Here is a 19,862-nt window from a genome sequence, read left to right on the forward strand (position 1 = left end):
TTATTATATTTAAATTTTTGTTCTATCTCTAACGGTTTACAAGATGGGTCCTACGGACCCATAGGTCCAGACCCAATTGACCTATGTTGCTCATTTACGAACTCGACCTAACTTTTTACGTCCTGAGAACGCTGTAAAAATTTCAGCTTGATATCTTTTTTCGTTTTTGAATTATCGTGACCACAGACGGACGGACGGACAACCGGAAATGGACTAATTAGGTGATTTTATGAACACCTATACCAAAATTTTGTTCGTAGCATCAATATTTTTAAGCGTTACAAACTTGGGACTAAATTTAGTATACCTTGCATATTACATATATGCATGGTATAAAAATGCAAATATTGTCTCCGCACGATTAACAATTGGATCAGTTGATGATTGACATATCATCTAAAATCTTGAAACGAAGCTTTTATGTCGACTCCTCGATTATCCATCTATGGATCCGCGTTTGTATATTTAAAATGACCTGCCTTTAATATTTACTTACTTATTTTATTAATAAAATAATTTTAAAAGTATATAATAAATAAATTAAGTGTGTAATATCTTGAAAGTCAGTCAGTCAGTGACTCTTGGTATGTAATATGATTGTCTTTTATTACTCGTAATTATATATTTCATGTATAAAAGATTACATGCTTAACTACTTTTGACTTTTTATTATTATGTGAATTTAAGAGGAATAAATAAATATTAGAGGTTGGAAATCGTGATTAATATAAAATGCATTGTTGTGTATCGATAGATTAAATTATGGAAAATGTCATCGATTGAATATTGGTTTTGACCTTTTGTTATCACGTTTTTACTGACATAGGTATTTTTCGGCCCACTTATTCTTTGGTCGTTTAGAGAGAGATCTTTCAAAATATATTCACTGTGCTTACTGATTTTCTGAATAATAATAATTTTCAATTAACCATTTTTAGAAGTAGTTTTCACCAACATTAGAAGAAATTTTTTTACATGGGCACCCATTTATCTTGTGCCTTGGGCCTCGCAACTTTAAAAGACGGTACTGATTTGTCCGTGACATCAAACAATATATAGACTTAATTCCTATCAGGAAATATATCAAACCTATATAGAAGACAAAAGTAGTTTTTATAGCATTTACAACGTTTTTCCATAAATTAATGCGTTTGTATGAGTGATTTTTATCAGCAAGTCGCAAAGGAATATTTTTCAGTTAAAAACAGTATTTCTTTCTTTTTTGGCCGCAAAGTCTGTCCCAAAACTCTGTAAATAAAACTCTGGAAAAGATTTTTAACCGGTTTACCGAAAGTATTCCACATTTAAATAAAATAAAAAAGTGAAGTAAACTTTCGAAAAAAGTCTTAGAAGAAAGTTTAGTTGACTCGTTAAAAGGAAAGCACTCACGAAATTTCAGATATGTATTCATAATTTAAAAAAACGTGGTGTCCCATGGTCTACATGGTTAGTAAATTATAAAATAAATCTTTTTACGTAAGTATAATATTAATAAAGAAAAGTTATTAGGAAAATTTAATAACCTCTTGTCGCAGAGACTGGGATTCTCTAACAACGTGGCGCCATAGGCTTGAACCTATAAATCCTATGCATAAAGACAGCAAATTGAGAATTGTGAATACGAGAACTCCATTACAGTATTTTGAATTCGGTTTTTGAAAAGCTCACTGAACAAACTGAAGCGCCATGGAAGACGAATGATATAACAGTTGCTTATCTATAATATACCATAAATCTTTTACTATGTTCAGGAGTATCACTATCACCGTGTACCAAATAGTCTAAGAGACATATTATAAGTTTGATCTTCACCCATCTGCTAACCAGACATAGTTTTTATGAAATTTTATTGCTTTTTAAACATGCCTATAGTTTTTCTGCCAAAAAGTGTTAATGGCTACTTTGAATTAAATTAATTTTTATTCAATTTTTTCTACGAACGGTTTTTTGCAGTCGACCTATACAAAGATTTTTGTAGTTAAATTATCTTTTTTCTGATATCAATTTCGCTCGGTTAACAGATCGATGTAGTTACCTATATTGACTTATGGTATGAACAGATCTACACCGCTCTGTGAACTAATCAAAATTGATATCAGAAGTAAGATAATTTAATTACGAAAAAAATGACATTGATAAAGTAAGAGCCAGCGCCTGCCAGACATACGTTAAAGTATAAAAGCTGAAATTTTTTTTGTGTATTCTCACTGGTGTAGGGACCAATCTTTGGGGCCTACAAACCTTAACTAAGCTCTCTCACGTTAAAGTATAAAAGCTGAAATTCACACAGAGTGTTCAAATGACCATTTTAAGTCAATATTGAAAAAGACATTTCAAACCATCCAACTAACATTAGAAGACATATCGGTCAAATATTCAATAAGTAAATCGTCATAGTTGTATAAGTCATAAACGGTTAGTGATACAAAAAAAATTTGTTTACAAAAAAGTAGGTAATTTAATTATCTACAATAAAAGTTATTACCATTTTTGGTCTAAAGCGCACGGTTATGGGGATATAGCCTAAAACGGTTTTTCTTAAAATGGAGGCACTTCCCCCGCTTAGTTTTGTAAGGATTTTGTGCTTTTACATTCAGTACGTGATACTGAACATATTTAAATAATAAAATAACTCTTGCAGTGAAATAAGTTCATAATCATGGAAGAAAATGTAGATAATTGTGTATTTTTGCATTTGACCTTCTACCACGTCTGGGGGAGTGTTAGCCCCTTCGGATTGATCTGTCTTTTTCAATATTGACTTAAAATGGTCATTTGAGCACTCTGTGTAAATTTCAGCTTTTATACTTTAACGTGAGAGAGCTCGGGTACTGCGCCCCTGATTACCTGCTACCTACCGAAGGAACCGTTAGTCAAGGTTTGTAACCCCCAAAGATTGGTCCCTACACCAGTGAGAATACGCAAAAAAAATTTCAACTTTTATACTTTAACGTATGTCTGGCAAGCGCTGGCTCTTAGTCCATGACTTGCCTGCAAAAAACTGCTCATGGAAAAAATTAATTAAAATTAATTTAATTAAAAATAGCCATGAAAACTTTTCGATCGAAAAGCTATGATAAAAGTGTTTAAAAATCAATAAAATTTCATGAAAAATGTTTTTCATCTGGTTATCGGATGGGTGTAGTTCGACCTCATACCGTCTCTTGTACTAAAACATCACATCGTATTATCGCTACTATCTGAAACCTAAATACTGTAACCGTTATACAATAACCATTCTATACTTACTAAGGTTATATGTTTTAGATTTATTCGATCTTTTCTAAAATGAAATTCAGTAAAATTATAAACAATATTCCGTTCGTACATACATACATACCCACATATTATATAGCTAATATAAAATATAAATTGAAACTAGTAAATAACTAATTTTATATACTGTAAATGGATATAATGTAATTTAATATGTATAAAATAAAGTTGATTATAAAATATATATATTTATAGTAAGTATATACGACAATCATTTTATTGAATGTTCGAATAAACAATGTGCAATGTTCTCTAATTGTTTAAGAGCTGAAAATGTAATTTCCAAAATTAAATCTACACTGAAAAAAAAATTAAAATAATGACAACAACATCTCGAAATTGGCCGTTTATATTGAAATAAAGTAAAAATACTTTCAAAAAATTGTCTAATGATTGGAGCAAGTTCAGCTTAATATTTGTATTTACAATAGAATGGGATTGAATTGAAAATATGAATTCATTGATACAAAATCATTGAAGTTAAGTCATTCAAAATCATTACTTCTATGAAAGAGATTGATTTTAGTTTGTAACGACATTGCAATTGCGTTTTTATCGAATGTACGTACATTCGATAGATGCGACTTTGCTTTGTAGACAAACATTACCTAAGCAACGCCTGTTGTTTGTACCCCAGATAATTTCGGAATAAATACTCAAACAAAGTTCTGTTGGTTTTATATCGTATTTTATATTTTAAGCATTTTCAGCTGTAAGAGCAAACTTTACTTTACTTTAATTTCACAATTTTACAGAATGCGATAGAAACGCAATTGCATTGTAACGATATTGCAATTGCGTTTCATCCCAAAAAAGGATGAAATAGGAGATGAAATTTTGTATGAAAATATATATAACCTGGAGTTCACTAATAAACCGATTAAAAAATTCTTTCACCTATAGAATGCTACATTATCACCAAGTAACATGGGCTGCATTTTATTTTCAAAAAAATTAGGGTTCCACACAAAAAGTAAGAATCCAATAATTAGTGGAAAAAGTGAAGGTAAGAGTATTGAATACTATAACGTAGATAACTCTAAATCAGTTTCTCCGTTTAGGCGCTACAATGCCACAGACAGTGACACAGACAGGTACACACACAAAGCGGTTAAAATTTTAACACCCCTATTTTTGGCTCGGTGGTTAAAAATAGACATATGCAAGCGAAAACAAACAGTTGACTGAGTTAATTATTGAAATACCATAATGTTGATTACGTAATCGTTTGTATTTTTATGTCCTGTAAGTAAAGAAAGTTAGCCACTCTACCATATCATGCATATAACAACATATGATGCATACTATATAATTTGCGTCCAATTTGAGCCCTCACGAACAGTGAGGTTTACGAAAAAATATTTCAAAAAAAAAATTTTTTTTTTTTATAAGGAACATTTATATTTAAAACTTTTGTTCGAATTCAAACGGTTTACAAGATGGGTCCTACAAACCTTAGACTTAATTGACTTAGGTTGTCCATTGACCTCACTTTTTACGTCCTGAGCATGTTGTAAAAAATTTCAACTGGATATCCCTTTTCGTTTTTGAGTTATCGTATTAAGAGACGGACAGACAAACAACCGGAAATGGACTAATTAGGTGATTTTATGAAAATCTATACCAAAATTTTTTTCGTAGCATCAATATTTTTAGGCGTTACACACTTAGGACTTAGTATATCTTTAGATATTTCATATATACATGGTATAATTACTTTTTCAACAGGTTTTTCAACATATCTTGTATATTATATTTTTAACAGTACTATAGAATAATATATTGTTTATAATAGTCAAATAGTCATATATAGTGATTCTTAAAAAGCTCCAATTACCTGTGTATTATTATATATGTATTGTGTATTGTATGATGTATGATGTATCTATCTATCTCTATCATATTATTTTACTTATGTTTATATGAAAACGAATCAAATATAAGAACCATTTTTGTGTTCTTCATATAACTTTATATAGGATTCCATTATATATATGTATATTATAAATTAATCATTTTAATGCAAACAGATTTTGCGAATTTTTAATTCAAAGTTTAAAATAAAAACCACAAGGGTTTGTTCCGCTGGAAATTTAAGCTGAATTGATAAAATTCACCTCATATAATTTACTTTTACAAAAATTGATTGAAATTATATACAGCCCAACAAAATGTTGAATAACTTATACATTGTGTTCCAAAACGAAGTTCACCAAATCAGTCAATTTGCTTCTCAAATGCGTGGTAACAAACAATAAATTTCGTGGAAAAGTGGTGAAAAAAATCAGAAGTTCTTAAATTAATATTAGGGGAACACGTATTCAAAGTAGTAATTAATAATAAAAATGGGGTTTAACCTCCGTTTCTCTGACATATACGCCTATAACAGAGGCCACCCACATCATTATTTGTTAACCTTTATTTATTTAATTACAAACATATTTACAATTACATTTTGATGTGGGTGGAGTCGGTTACTTCGTTCTTATCCTAGCGACGACAATGTGATCAATTCTGCACTCCCATTAATTATAAATTGTTCACACTGCCGCTGCCTGGATTCGAACCCGCAACCTATGTCTAAATGGACAAACAGACAAAGCAGAAATCCAGAATTTCGTCGTGACCCAGAAGTAGTTATTATATGTCTAGAGTATTAGGAGAGCATCTGTAAAAACTAACATGTTTGCCTTATAATGTTTTGAGTATTATATGTCAAGAGTATTAGGAGAGCATCTGTAGAACTAACATGTTTGCCTGATAAACTTATTATTTAAATTTATGTACATGTACATTTTTAGACCGTGAGTATAATATTTTTAGTCAAACCTCTAGACATAATAAGCTTGAAAATGATGGGTGAATCATGGAATTTGATAAATAAATAAGAAAGATAAGAATAGGACAGAAAAATACTTGCTAGAGTAATAATATATAAGACTAGTTTTCTGAATATATAATAAATAATTGAACGAATTTAAGGTCGCTTTTTTAATGGATATGCATTACTCAAAGATGTTACAAATTAATAAAAATGAAAGAATCCGCTCGCATTTTATTAACACCTCATGCAAAATGTTTCTTAGATCTCAAATATCATTAGTAAGGCATGAGTTAGTGGTATAAATGTTTCTATTTGTTAATAAACAATAATTTGCTAATTCAATGGAATGGTTAATGTTAACATTAGCTTACAAAATTAATAAATAGACAACTTGCATTACGTGTACTTTATACATGTATAATAATATTCGATTATTTGACAAACATTTAACTTTTACATCTCACAAGTTGCCTTATTAGTAATTGTTTAAATGAACTTTAACATTGATCGTTTCATTGAATTAAAAATATATTTTTAATAATTAATTTTATTAATTGATATATTTAATAATAATTGCAATTTTTTGTTACAAAGAAATTAGGCATTTTTTAAAATCGTAAAAATTTTTATGAAAATTTTAATTTATTATTTCCATGTGAAATTTGATAAAAATTTTCAACATAGATTTAATATACATACATATATTATAAATATAATAAATGTTGTGGTGAATATGACCTTGGATAATCAGTTCTATAACATTCTGATTAAATTTTATCGGTAATAAAACAAAGCACAGATTTCGAGTTAAATTTTAAAGTGTTATTAATTGTTAATATTTTGTTAATGTTATTAAGTTGGGGCTGAGAGTGTGTGATTTTGAAAACGCTATAATTCAAAAAACTATCAATTTTACGAATAATAATTCAAGGGATTTCAATAAAACTTTATAAATACATTTTTTGATTAACAAAGTTTCCAAAGATCACAAAAGTTCCTAGGTCATCGGACTTTTTATTATTATTTTAGCGTTCAAAGTTGGCAGAAAAAATTATGAATCATACAGGTTATCCTTTTCAATTAGATATTTCTATATTAAAAAATCTAGAGAGAAGGATTAAAAACTGTCTAAAAAATATTAAAAAATAAATTAAACAAGTGAAAACAAACAATTGACTGAGTTAATTGTTGAAATACCATGTATAGGCAGTGTTGATAACTCTGTCACATTTCACATACATACATATCTGACATATTTAACTGATTTTCTCATATAATGCGCAAGTGTTGATGCGCACTCGTTTGTTTTTTTGACGTCACGTAAATAACAAAAGATACTCACTTTGATATTAATACATACTATAAAATTTGTACATAATTAACGCCCTCGTGGGTAAACAGTGATGTTTACAAAAAAATGTTTCAAACAAAAGTTGGTTAATTTTTGATAAGGAACATTTTTTACATTTAAACTTTTGTTCTATCTCTAACGGTTTACAAGATGGGTCCTACGGACCCAAGACCCAATTGACCTATGATGCTCATTTACGAACTTGACCTCACTTTTTACGTCCTGAGTACGCTGTAAAAATTTCAGATCGATATCTTTTTTCGTTTTTGAGTTATCGTGTCCACAGACGGACGGACGGACGGACAACCGGAAATGGACTAATTAGGTGATTCTATGAACACCTATACCAAAATTTTTTTCGTAGTATCAATATTTTTAAGCGTTACAAACTTGGGACGAAACTTAATATACTATGTATATTTCATATATACATGGTATAAAAATATAAGGTTGTCGATGATATAAAAACAAAATTTTAATTTAATTATGAGTTCATCGCAGTTCTTTCATTCGATGAACAGAGACGACTAAAGTTAGAGTATTGATGATTAAAGAGCGATATCTATATTATCAAATTTATTAATAAGCATCACTTGCACACAATTATTAGTTATTATAAAGCAAAAATTAACTCATTCCTTGACTACAATGCATGTATTTGGTTATATGTACCGTACAATCACAAATAACATCAGTATTGCCATTTTTAAAATACCATTTAAATTTATATTTGAATTTTCAGAGTGAAAAGCATAACTTTCTTTTTAGAAAATTAATAATATAAACAATACACACATTTTTAATGGCTTCATTCCAATTTTATATCAAATTACTGAACGACCTCGATATGTAAGGAGTTTGTCTAATAACTATATATTATATTATTAATAATATTATATTGTCTGCATAAATATCATCATTTATATAATTAATTTGACGCGCGATCAAGCTATGTGATGCGCTACGCAAAGCAAACCAAGCATTTTTATTGCTTGCTCTTGAATGAGATGATGAATCAACAATTCAAAATAATAAAATTACATTTAAAAAAATATTTTTATATAAAGTATTAAGGTGAAACTCGTTGAAGAATCGTAGCAGCGTTCTAATAATAGGGCAAGTGCCTCTTGTGTTTACACAATCAGTGTAAACTTATGGTTTCATATTATAAGCAGTTGTTAGGTATAGTGGAGAGCCGTAAGAATTATACCTCGAAATCCAAGAACAGTCAATGAATCTTTATAAAAACTGTGTGACTGCATTGTTTAAAGCTTACTTAAAGAAGTTAAAAAGAAAAATTTGTGCGATCTTGTCCAGAGGGTGGAAGCCGCCCCTACTCGGGGGTGGAAAAATTTATGCAGGAAATGACAACGGGAATCGATAAAGGAATGAATTTTAAGCAAAAAGTGTCATTGAAACATATTAATAAAAATCGACACTTTCCGAGTTATTGGCGATTGAAATTCGTAGTATTTAACGTCAAATAATAAAAAAATTTGACATTTTTTGAAAAAGTATATCGTACACTTTTTAAAGTACAATAAAAAACCTTGGAAATGAAAAATTCCAGTCATTTGCATAAAAATTGGCGGATTTATGATGAAAACAAAGTTAATCGGACCCTTCTTTTTATGTTTTATTCAGTACAAAAACTGATGAATTTACCACGGGAACTAAAATTAATGCTTGCCGCTTAAATTAACTTTATTTAGATACTGACTACTGGCAACAAGCTCAAGAAGTTCGAGCAGTTTCGGATAAATGTTTTTTGCAATATTGCAACTTAAATGCAAAAATTTTATAAATTTTAAGTTTTTCTAGATGTATGATTACAACCGTACATCGGATGTTCAATAAATCTATATGGATGGTTTTTTTGAATCTTGACCTATAATTTAAAGAGGATTTGTTGTATAGATTTAATTTATGAATAATCTAAATTCAAGATGCTGAAAGAATTGAATATTGATGTGCGTAGTCATGGTAGGATGCCAGCGCTTCCAGTGAAAAATTTTGGCGATAAAGGACGCTGTTATGACTAATTAGCAGTTCTTTACATGTTAATGTTATAGAAAATGTCAAATTAAAATTATTGAAAAACACTAATTTATTAAACTTAATGCATTAAAAATTGTGAAAATAAGAAATCAAATTGCACAAATATAATTTTTCAAATATAAATTATCATAATTATTTATTTAATAAGGAGACAATAATATTAAATTTTCAATCTAAGTCAAAACTGCAATCCATACAATTAAATATACATCCATACAATTCTATAATTAAAGTAGTGTATCGTTGTCATGGAAAGGAAACTCGCGATGGTGCGAATAGCCTAAATAGAATAAAAGTTCCGAATAATGGGTTTCGATATATGCAATTCACAGGGCTAAAATTTAAAACCTATTTGCACGATAATGTTTTACTTAGAAATTTTCAAATTAATACAATTTTGTGTCAAAGCTATCTCAATAAAATATTTTCATTAAAATTGAAAAATATTTTCTTTATCTATATTTTTTGAAGGAAACTACCTAACTAACTAATCTAAAGAAAATCATAACAAGTAGATAAAAAATTAATTATTTTTTCAATTTTCATGTAATTAGATCTAATTAATTGTATTTTCATGTTATAGTGTAATTATAACCAGCCGAAAACTATACAATCGGTTAATATCCACTTAGAACTATTATTTCGGGATTTAAGGAGATATGGAAGGATTGAATAATACTAAGGATTTCAATTAAACTTTACAAATACATTTTTTGATTAACAAAGATTTCAAAAAATCACAAAAAATTTGTAGGTCAAAATTTTAATTTAACGAGTTCATCGAAGATCAATCATTTGATGAACAGAGACGACTATAGTTAGAGTATTGGTGATTGAAGAGCGATATCTATATTATCAAATTTATAAGCATCACTTGCACACAATATATTATATATTTTTGTAATTGCGATGTATTTTAAAGCTAAAAAGCTCATTACTTGACTACAAAGCATGTGTTTGGTTTATATGTATGTACCGTGCAATAAACCAAAATCTTTTTACAATACTGTTGATTTACAATCACCATAAATCTTTTCAGCTAATAAAGAGATAAAATATAAACTTTTTGATAAAAAAGTTTTTACCTGTTGATTGTGTTTTATCATTAAGCCGATTCCGTCGATGAATTGATAACGCTTCATCATCAGATGAATCTGGATCTGATGTTAATGGTTCAGATGAATGTTTACGTGACCTTGATGACATACGCGTTGAAGATGCTGCACTCGATGGTGGTGGTAAACCTTGTAATAATGATGAATCATCCCGTGCCATTTTATCATATCCATACCATCCTAACAATTCATTCATAGCAGTCTCAGCAAATTCCTGTGAAATAAAATATAAATTATTATTAACTATAAACCAGAGGTTCTCAAACTTAATTCATCTACAGCCCAGTTTGAGAAACAATTATTTTCAGCGCTCCCTTAATATACATATATGTAATTTTTACCCGATATTTTATGTTTTAATGTATACAAATAAATTAATATTAAATTACAAATTAGCCTTACCGCCCGCTGTGGGCCTCTCGTGCCGACAAGAGGGCGATAGCACCTATTTTGAAAAACACGGCTTCAAACAGTGGAAACACTTATTGGCACAGTGTGGAGATTTAATAAACTTAAATCATTGTATGGTCATCAGCCCTCAATAAGTATGCCAAATTTCGAGTTAATCCGACGTTTTGAAGGGGGTCAAAATCTTGTTCAAAGTTTTCGTCACATACAAACATACTAACATACTTAACTTATGAAGCTTATAAGAGCGTGTTACTTAATGCCTATAGAGATGCGCCTATAGAGATTAAGGGATGTTAGGAACATAAGTGCTAAGAAAATCTAATACATCGTGTTCTATGTATAGATGCCTTATACGAATTAAAATAATTACTAGAAATTTACATCTTGAACTCTTGCCTGTAAGGCCTCAGTGTTGTTAAAGACCTAAAAACTAAAAAAAGTTGAAGATCTTCAAACTCAACTGATAAGTCTGAATAAAAAAGTACTTTCCACATAGACCTCTAACAATTCCTAAGGTACCTTCGCATAATATGGTCTATTTTCAAAATTTGATACTTTTAAAAGTTCGAAGTTAAAATTTTGCGCTCATGTTCAGCTAGTGTCAGAGATGAAAACTGCAAGTTCATATCAAATGTAGTAATCCGCCATCTTTGCTTGAGTGTTTGTCAGAAACGTTGCAAATTGCTTACGATTTATAACCTCGTATGCATAATATTTTTGGCGTGTCTTTTAATGTAACAACCGTTTTTTAATGCAAAGTTACACCAAGAGTATTCCGAAGAACCTAAGCGTTGCATGCATTCTATTTTGAATTTCTTAAGGGGCTATATTCAGTTAAATTTTCAAAGAATCGGTTTTGTTTTTGCAATTTCGGAATGTATAAAAATATATTTTAGTATATTCTCTGAAAATTGAAATTTGATCCGAGAAATCTCTACGAAGATAAACGCATAAAAAAAACAAATTGAACTGAGTGTAAACGTCTTCTGAAACTTTCAACACGTTTTTCTCTAAACAACATTTTCAAAGGCAGTGAGCAAGATTTCTACAAAAGGACTCGACAGATTGGTCTCAAATTTGTACACAATCTAGATATATTTCTCATTAATCGAAGGAATAAGATTTCTGAAAAATATTTCAATATTTTAGATGACTTTGAACTTGCAAATATTCATCTATCAACTAAATAAATTTTCTGGGGTTTTTTCATTTTAGATAATCCAAACTAGAGATATGGTGCTCACGGCCAGGCACATTTTTTGGAGGACCTGCAGTCGATCGCCTGCAGGAGCAGTACCATATTATCAAATTTTTGAAATCGGACAACGGGTTCTTAAAATTAAAGAAATGCCTTGCGTATATGATGTTAGTAGTTAAAAACGCAGTATAATAATAAAAGAGAAAAAAGAAATGCCCCATATGTGTACGTTTTGTATATTTATGTAAAATTCTTCCCAAAAAAACTCCCATTAAAAACGTGTTTTCTTGCGCTCGCAACTGGTAGTTATTGTCGTCGGGAATAGTTCCTATAAAAGTCCACCACACGGGCTCGTAAGATGATCCACAAAAATGCGTAAGTAAGAAGGCCCAAAATCCCTACGAAATTATAAAGAAAAATGTTTGTATTAATTTGCAAAATTGTTCATGTTTTTACTTTAAAAAATTGTTAGAATAACATAAAAATAAATTTGTTAATTGTTTTTATTTAGAGATTTTTGTTTCGTAGATATATCAGGTTTTACAAAGCCTAAGATGGCCCACCGCACAATTATGACAAAAAAACTATTGTAGCAGACAGCATTGCTTTTATTTACAAATAAATGAGGAATATTGGGATAATAATATTTGATTTCATAAATTATTTCTGATTTTTCATTTACAAGTATTGCAAAAAAGGGCTTTACAAGGCGCGCATACTATATTCCATAGGTAAACACGACTCTGGTCACATGCAGTATATTATATATGTCAAATATTTTCATAGAAAATCATAGAACAATTTTTCTTAGTTGAACATCTTTTTCTCAACATTCACTATTTTCCAATAAGTATGTATGTATGTAAGTGTAGGTATGTTTTATTTTACAGAGTCGTTTCATATTTCGTGCGAGCATATGAGGCATTAAATTACAATGTGAAGCTAGCTAGCTATAATATAGCCTTGCTAAATAATATAAGGGAATAAACTATGCTGATGATGAAATAGGAATAATATTGTATTAGGTCTAGGTTCAAATGTAATATTTGACAGTTATTCCTGAACGTCTACGAATTTGAGTTGGAGTTGTTTATTCTTTCCTCTTCGGAGAGCAGAGACTTCTCTTTCAGGGCACCCGAAAAGTTTTCAAATACGCAGTAAGTTTACAATTGTATGAAGTATATTGTCAGACACCTTAAAAACATCAATTTTTATGCCTCCTTCATTTTCTCGTAGAAGCACGAAGTTGGACAAAGCACGAGAATGGAGATGTTATCCTTTTTGGTGTCTCTTTTGCCCTAGCATCGCCTCGTCCGATTTCTCTAAGAAGCGATTTTTTGTACCCGAGTCAAAAACAACAGAAGGCGTCCATATGAATACAGGCGAGTTTTATCTCCACATTCTCGTGGTTACTTGGTGGCTTAGTCAAAACAAATGTAATTAACTAGCCGTAAATCTGACAATGCTACAACGCATACTAAGTATCATAAGGTATATTGCTGACATGTGTACACAGTATACCTAGCAAAGCAGCACATGGCCACAGCAAGCAGGTAAATTGAACAATATTTTCGCTTGTACAATTTATTTCTGAATAAGACTAAATATTCATCAAAAAGTAATCTTTGTATATTGTTTTTTTATAAACTAAAAGGTCAATTATATGCTATTTAGGCTCCGAGCAATTAAATGCTCAAAAATGTTATGCAATTTTAAATAGTATGGATTCCTATCTTTTACATGTTAAATATAGTTAACCTGGAAAATTTATAGCAGCTAACAGAAATGATAAAAATTTCTAAATTTTTTTAAAAAATTGTATGGTGTTGGGCTTGACACTGTATCACGACTATTGCAAATCAATAAAAAATGATGACAAATGATGAAAAATGAGACGATGTCTCATTTTCTCTGTCCCTGCACGGCTCTTGCCATGAGGAGATGCACTTATTTGAGCCAACCTCTCTTTGACTACTGCTGATTTTAAACAGCTCCAACAGCTCCTATGGTCTAAGTGTGTACCACTCCAGGACAGCCACTCTAACCTAACCTAACCTAACCTATACGTTGAAAACTATTATTTTTCGGGCAAAATTGAAATATTTCAATAAATGTTTTTTCAATAAACAAGATAATTATTGCTATTAAATTATATTTTTTTGTACAATTAAATTATATTAATTGTGCAAGCTATACGTACAGTTGCAGCAACTGCCACTTCGATGTCAGCCAAAGCAATGAAATACTTGCGAAGTAAGGCGAGAGTGTAGTGCTGAACAAGTCACTTCGGCTAACTTTGGCGAGTATACTCGTGGAAGATACTCTACGATAGCTTGGATCAAGGGTAAAGGTACGACTTCGCCAACAGTATCTCGAATCTTCAGTGATTGTCAAAAACTACGTCTGGCCATAGACCTAAACATACTGTGTCTGTTGGTACACAGTTCATAGAACAAGCTATACCAACTAGAGGTACATTAAGGTGGTGTGTGTATGTGTGTGTATAGTTTGTTTGGAATAGAAGGTAATTGGAGACCACGGAATTGGAGACTTTAACATCATCACAAATAATTACAAATGTTGGCTCTGGTTCGAAGTTGTGTGTATATGTTATGTTACGATAGCTTTATATATTCACTAGAATATCTTTTCCAATAATATGATACAGAATGATCCAGTAACGGTCAAAATAGAAACTTACTGTAAATTCCTATATATTGCTATATATTTCTAAATAATAAACGTAAAATACATTTTATCATTGAGTAAAACAAAAATTTTTACAATAAAATACGAACGAGGGGTGAAATGCGAAAAAAGTCAGGTAGAAATGGCTATATCTCGGTTAATTTTTAATTAATTGATGTAATTTCAATATTTTTTCATTGGCTAAAGCATTGATTTTTACAATAAAATGCGCACGAGGTATGAAATTCGAAAAAAAAGCTAGGTTGAAAGGGCTATATTTCGTTTTTTGTCTGATGCAATCCCTATAACTATCTCTCAGGTGAAACAGCAATTGTTTAGGTATGAATTTTTTTTTAATATTTAAAAAATACTTCTAAAAAATTTTTAATAAAATTTTTTGAAATTTTGCCCAGTTTACGAGATATTTGGAAAAAAACAAAAAGAATGCTTTTTTAATTATATGTTTTTGCTCTCTCTCATTTAATAGCACTGCGCAGTCTTTTTATAACCCATTGAACGATTCCTCTAATAAAAACCCATGGACGCCGCAGTTCCTTATTGCCCCGTTTTTTTAAGACATAATCAATAGCTTATGTGGTAGAATAAGAAATTCGCTGAGCCTATTATTTACAATTTTCTAATCGTGACTGGTTTTTTTTCTACTATAAAATATTTCCTCCAGTAAGTCAACGTGAATTTTCAAGATATACAAACCTCTCAAAATTCGATGACCGTATTACCTGGACCATTCTGTATCGAATGCACAATTATAATTACAAACATGAAATTTGAATAATGAAAATTTATATTTTCTATGTACAGTGAAACTTCCTTTGAACTAATTGATAAACATCAATTATTCGTGATGGCTCATCTGTTTTGTCTGTGTACCAAACTTTACAAAAGGTCTTTAATATATCTTTTGAGATGTCTATTTGTGAAAAAATAATGTTGTCCATATAAATTATACATGTTAGATGGTGTGTTAAATCAGATTTTACTGTAGTTTTTTTTTTTGAAAGATAATATTTGTACTTCACACTATGTGATTCATTTTAGAATATAAGGTAGATTTATTTTATCATTAACAAAAAATTTGAAAAATATGACACATTTAGGTTAAGCTGTTCTAAGAGTACTTGGGAGATTGGAGTATGCAGTGAAGCTAGCGATTAAACGGTTTGAGATTTGAAGGTAACTTCAATTGTTTTAAGAACACCTAACAGTATTAAAGAACGTCACGAAAAAAAAACGAAAAAGCAGTAAAACGGAGAAGTTACGAGAGTCTGAAATTGTTTGTGCAATTTGTTAATTATTTTGATCATTTCTAAAGTATTAAAATTCGTAAAAGCTCGTAAAGCGTAAAGTATTTCATATAAGACGATTATTGTTTTCGTATGCTGGTTTATAAAGCTTATATTGTAAAAAAGATAGTTCCGCTACTTGCCACTAGACGGCTACAGCAAAAGTGTTTACATAATATGGCTCTGTGGTGTAAGTTGACGCAGTGAGCAGTTATGACACTTCCAGACGTGCTAGAAAGATACGTTTTTTTTGCATTCGACGTGGAATTGCTTGAAATTTTTGAAAGAGAAAAATAATGACATATTTTGAAAGCTAACGATTTTCGAAGAAATGTTTTAAATAAATAAAAAAATATTAGTTTTCCATGAGGATCAACTTTCTAATTTGAAGTGTTATCCTATCTCTTACGTTAGAGATGTCATATTGATTCAATGTTCCCTATCAAATTATGCAACTTTTGTTTTCAAAATATTTTTTGATTGATTAGCTACAAAACGATATATTATCCACAATAGATTAAAGTGGCCCTCTCTGTATACTATCTGATAGCCAAGCAACCCATCTCACTTAAGCTTGAATTATCTTCTTTATAAAGTGGAATAATACCGTTGATCCTCTGTGAATTAGCTGTTGGGGAATACATTGCAAACCTAATATGGCAGCCAGACCACCAAGAAACTGCAAAGCTGATGATTTTCAGGCAGGCTTACTATTTGTGATCGTCAAGTTAAACGAAAATGGGGAAAGGAACGTACTTGTTTTACTGCAAGACATATATGATCAAGTGCTGTCGCAAACTTCTTCTATGTGCTTCAAGAGCTTCTATGACTGACTGAGAGGAAAGTACAATGAGGGTTTGAGCCTTACAGTGCACTACGATTGCTGCACGATTTATCACAATGAGGAAGAGATAATTCATCTCTTGTATCAATATTCAGCTTTTCTATTATTTTTTTTTGACGATTTGTCTGAATAAGATTTGAAATCAATCAACGTGAATTTCTTAAATGGTTCAAATAATTGTGTTCCTTGTTGATCTAAACCTTTTTCAAATTATACAATGGTGATACCCAACCTAACCACTCTTAACGATTGATAAACAACACTGCACTTATAAAAACAAATCACCCAGTATTTATTTTAAATAAAATAATAATATAATATGCAGTTTTTTTTTAATTAAAAAAGTATATATTCTAAGTTAATGTTTGAGTATATTTTTTTAGTGAATAATATACGTTATATATATATATATATTGTATAGTATAACACATATATTTTTCGTATTGTAAATAAAATTCTCTTGTTTCAAATGTATTACATTAATTTGAAATTTGATTTTAACTGCAATTAAAATTTTATAAGAGAAGAAATTTGATTCTATATATATAATATACTATAACGAATACAACACACTCAAAAACAACAGAAAAAAAAACCGTTGTGTTATTTGAGCTATGTTTTTTTTTTGGTATTTTATTTTTTTATTATTATTCTAAAATAAAAATTTTATTTTATTTTTGTATTTGATATTTCTCAGCTTGCTTTTCTTTGGCGTGTGACCCTAATGCAATTATGACATTAAAATCAAATACATCTGAGAAAAAATTTAAAGTTTAAAAATATAAAAATTATTAATCAATTTGGAATGATTCTTAGAAAAATGTAATTAAGTAGTTCAAGGTTTATAAAAATAAATAAACGATAATCGTAAATCATAGAAATAAAAAAAAGAATATAATAAAATATTAATAAAAAAATTTAGAAATTAATTCATTACAAACAAATTTAGAAATTAAGATGAAAATGTTTAGTTGGAGGTCAAAATACAAGAAAACGTAAGAAAATTATTCATGGGATCAGTTGTTCCCATTGAATTTATTTCCATTTTGATATATGTATACATAGCTAGTAGCTTGATACCAACTGGCTTCACTGGGCTAAGAAGTAAAAAATGCCGCTTTATAGCCTTCAACTCTCGTGATCTCAATTATGCCCCTTCCATAACATTCGAAGGGATTGTTTTGCATAGGTTAATTATATGTACAGTTTTCAATTTTTTTAATTTTAAAATAGTCATATTTCATTGAGTATTTCCGAAAAGATGGCTATGAATTGTTTTACATTTTCTATTTTAAATTTTTACAGAAATCTTTAATTTATGGTTCAAAATGATGATCATAGATTGAGCAGTAAAACGTTACAATAAATTTAAATTTTTTTATTTTATTTTATTTTTTTTTAAATATATTTTTATTAATTAAAGCGTGTGTTATTCATGTGTTATTCTGATGTATGAGATGTATCGTTGTAAAGTTTCATTCAAATCCATTCGCTAGTTTATGAGTGAAAGCGTAACAAACAAAACAAACAAACAAACAAACATCCTTACTTTCACATTTATAACATATAGGGATAGGGAAGGGATTTTAATTTCACATAAAATTCTACCAGAAAGTTAAATTTTCTCTACTACCAAGCATTTAATTGATCAGTTATTAAGAATGTCTTATATAATATGTTTTATTAAATATGAATCACCTGTATTTAATTGTATAAAATGAAAAGAATATATATATAATGTTTTATGTGTAATTGATATCAGTCGTAATATGATCCAATGGCCGGATCAATCCATTACCGTATTGTACATATATTCATATATATATAATATACATTATATATAATTATTTATATATAAGCATATATATAAATGGTTTGTTTTAACCTTTCTATAAATTAGTTGCACGTCCTGTTTCATGTATGTGCAATGAATATTCACTAAAATACTAGCCTTCGCTAGTACAAGTCTTGGGATTAAGTTATAAGGCTTTCTTGATAATTTATTCATAAAACTTATGGTGGATTTTACGGAAATAATGTTTCTTGCGCAGGGTAGTAAACTTTAAAATTCAATTTTATACTATTTTTTTAATTTTCTCTGACCAACGATTTCTTAATCGAAGCTATATTTTTTTGAGAGCTATTTTTTTTATCGCATGTTATCTTTCTGGTTTGTTTGCTGGTTGAGAGGTAAATCCAAAAACCGTGCAACAAAAATAACCGACACCAGAAACCGACATTTAGTTTACTAAGGAAACTAAAACTTTTCCAACCGATTCAGTTAGCCATGAATTTTGAGAAAACACAAAAATATTTTTATAACTGTCAATGTGTTTGTGAAAGTTATCAGAAGTTAAAGCTAATAGAGATAATTTAATGTAAGTACAATGAAATTTTTATGTTATGCTATAATGAATATCCTGATCAAATCAAACGTTATGCACGCACATATTGGGTTGACTACTAAATCAGAAATATGTCTTTTTTAAACTAATTCTACAATTAATTCATACAGTAAAAACTAAAAGTAGCTATAAAATTAAATTCTTTAAATCAAATAAGTAATTGACTTCTAAAATTAATATCTTAAATTTTCAGAAAAACATCTTGATCAAAAAATTCAATTTCTTGAAAAGTAAAAAAAAAGTAAGCGCTACATTTATAACCAAGGTACAAAAGGAATATAGTCCTGCCAATTGTCCCACGACATACCTCGTTCTTTCTACTTTTATTTTACTTTATAGCTTTAAAACTTTGTTAGAGTTGTTAAAAGAACTCGAAAACTACCCGTTA

At 29.5% G+C, this 19,862-nt stretch overlaps 1 protein-coding gene across 1 annotated transcript in view; it reads right to left on the reverse strand.

The window, feature by feature from the left end:
* Positions 1-19,862, reverse strand: part of LOC123301674 (sine oculis-binding protein homolog) — an 88,172-nt gene that overhangs the window by 20,453 nt on the left and 47,857 nt on the right. The window contains exon 2 of the mRNA XM_044884522.1: positions 10,595-10,838. Coding sequence (XP_044740457.1) covers positions 10,595-10,838 — 244 coding nt within the window. The remainder of the gene's footprint in view (positions 1-10,594; positions 10,839-19,862) is intronic.

The sequence above is a fragment of the Chrysoperla carnea genome, chromosome 5, assembly GCF_905475395.1.
Source record: "Chrysoperla carnea chromosome 5, inChrCarn1.1, whole genome shotgun sequence".
Taxonomy (NCBI): Eukaryota; Metazoa; Arthropoda; class Insecta; order Neuroptera; family Chrysopidae; genus Chrysoperla; species Chrysoperla carnea.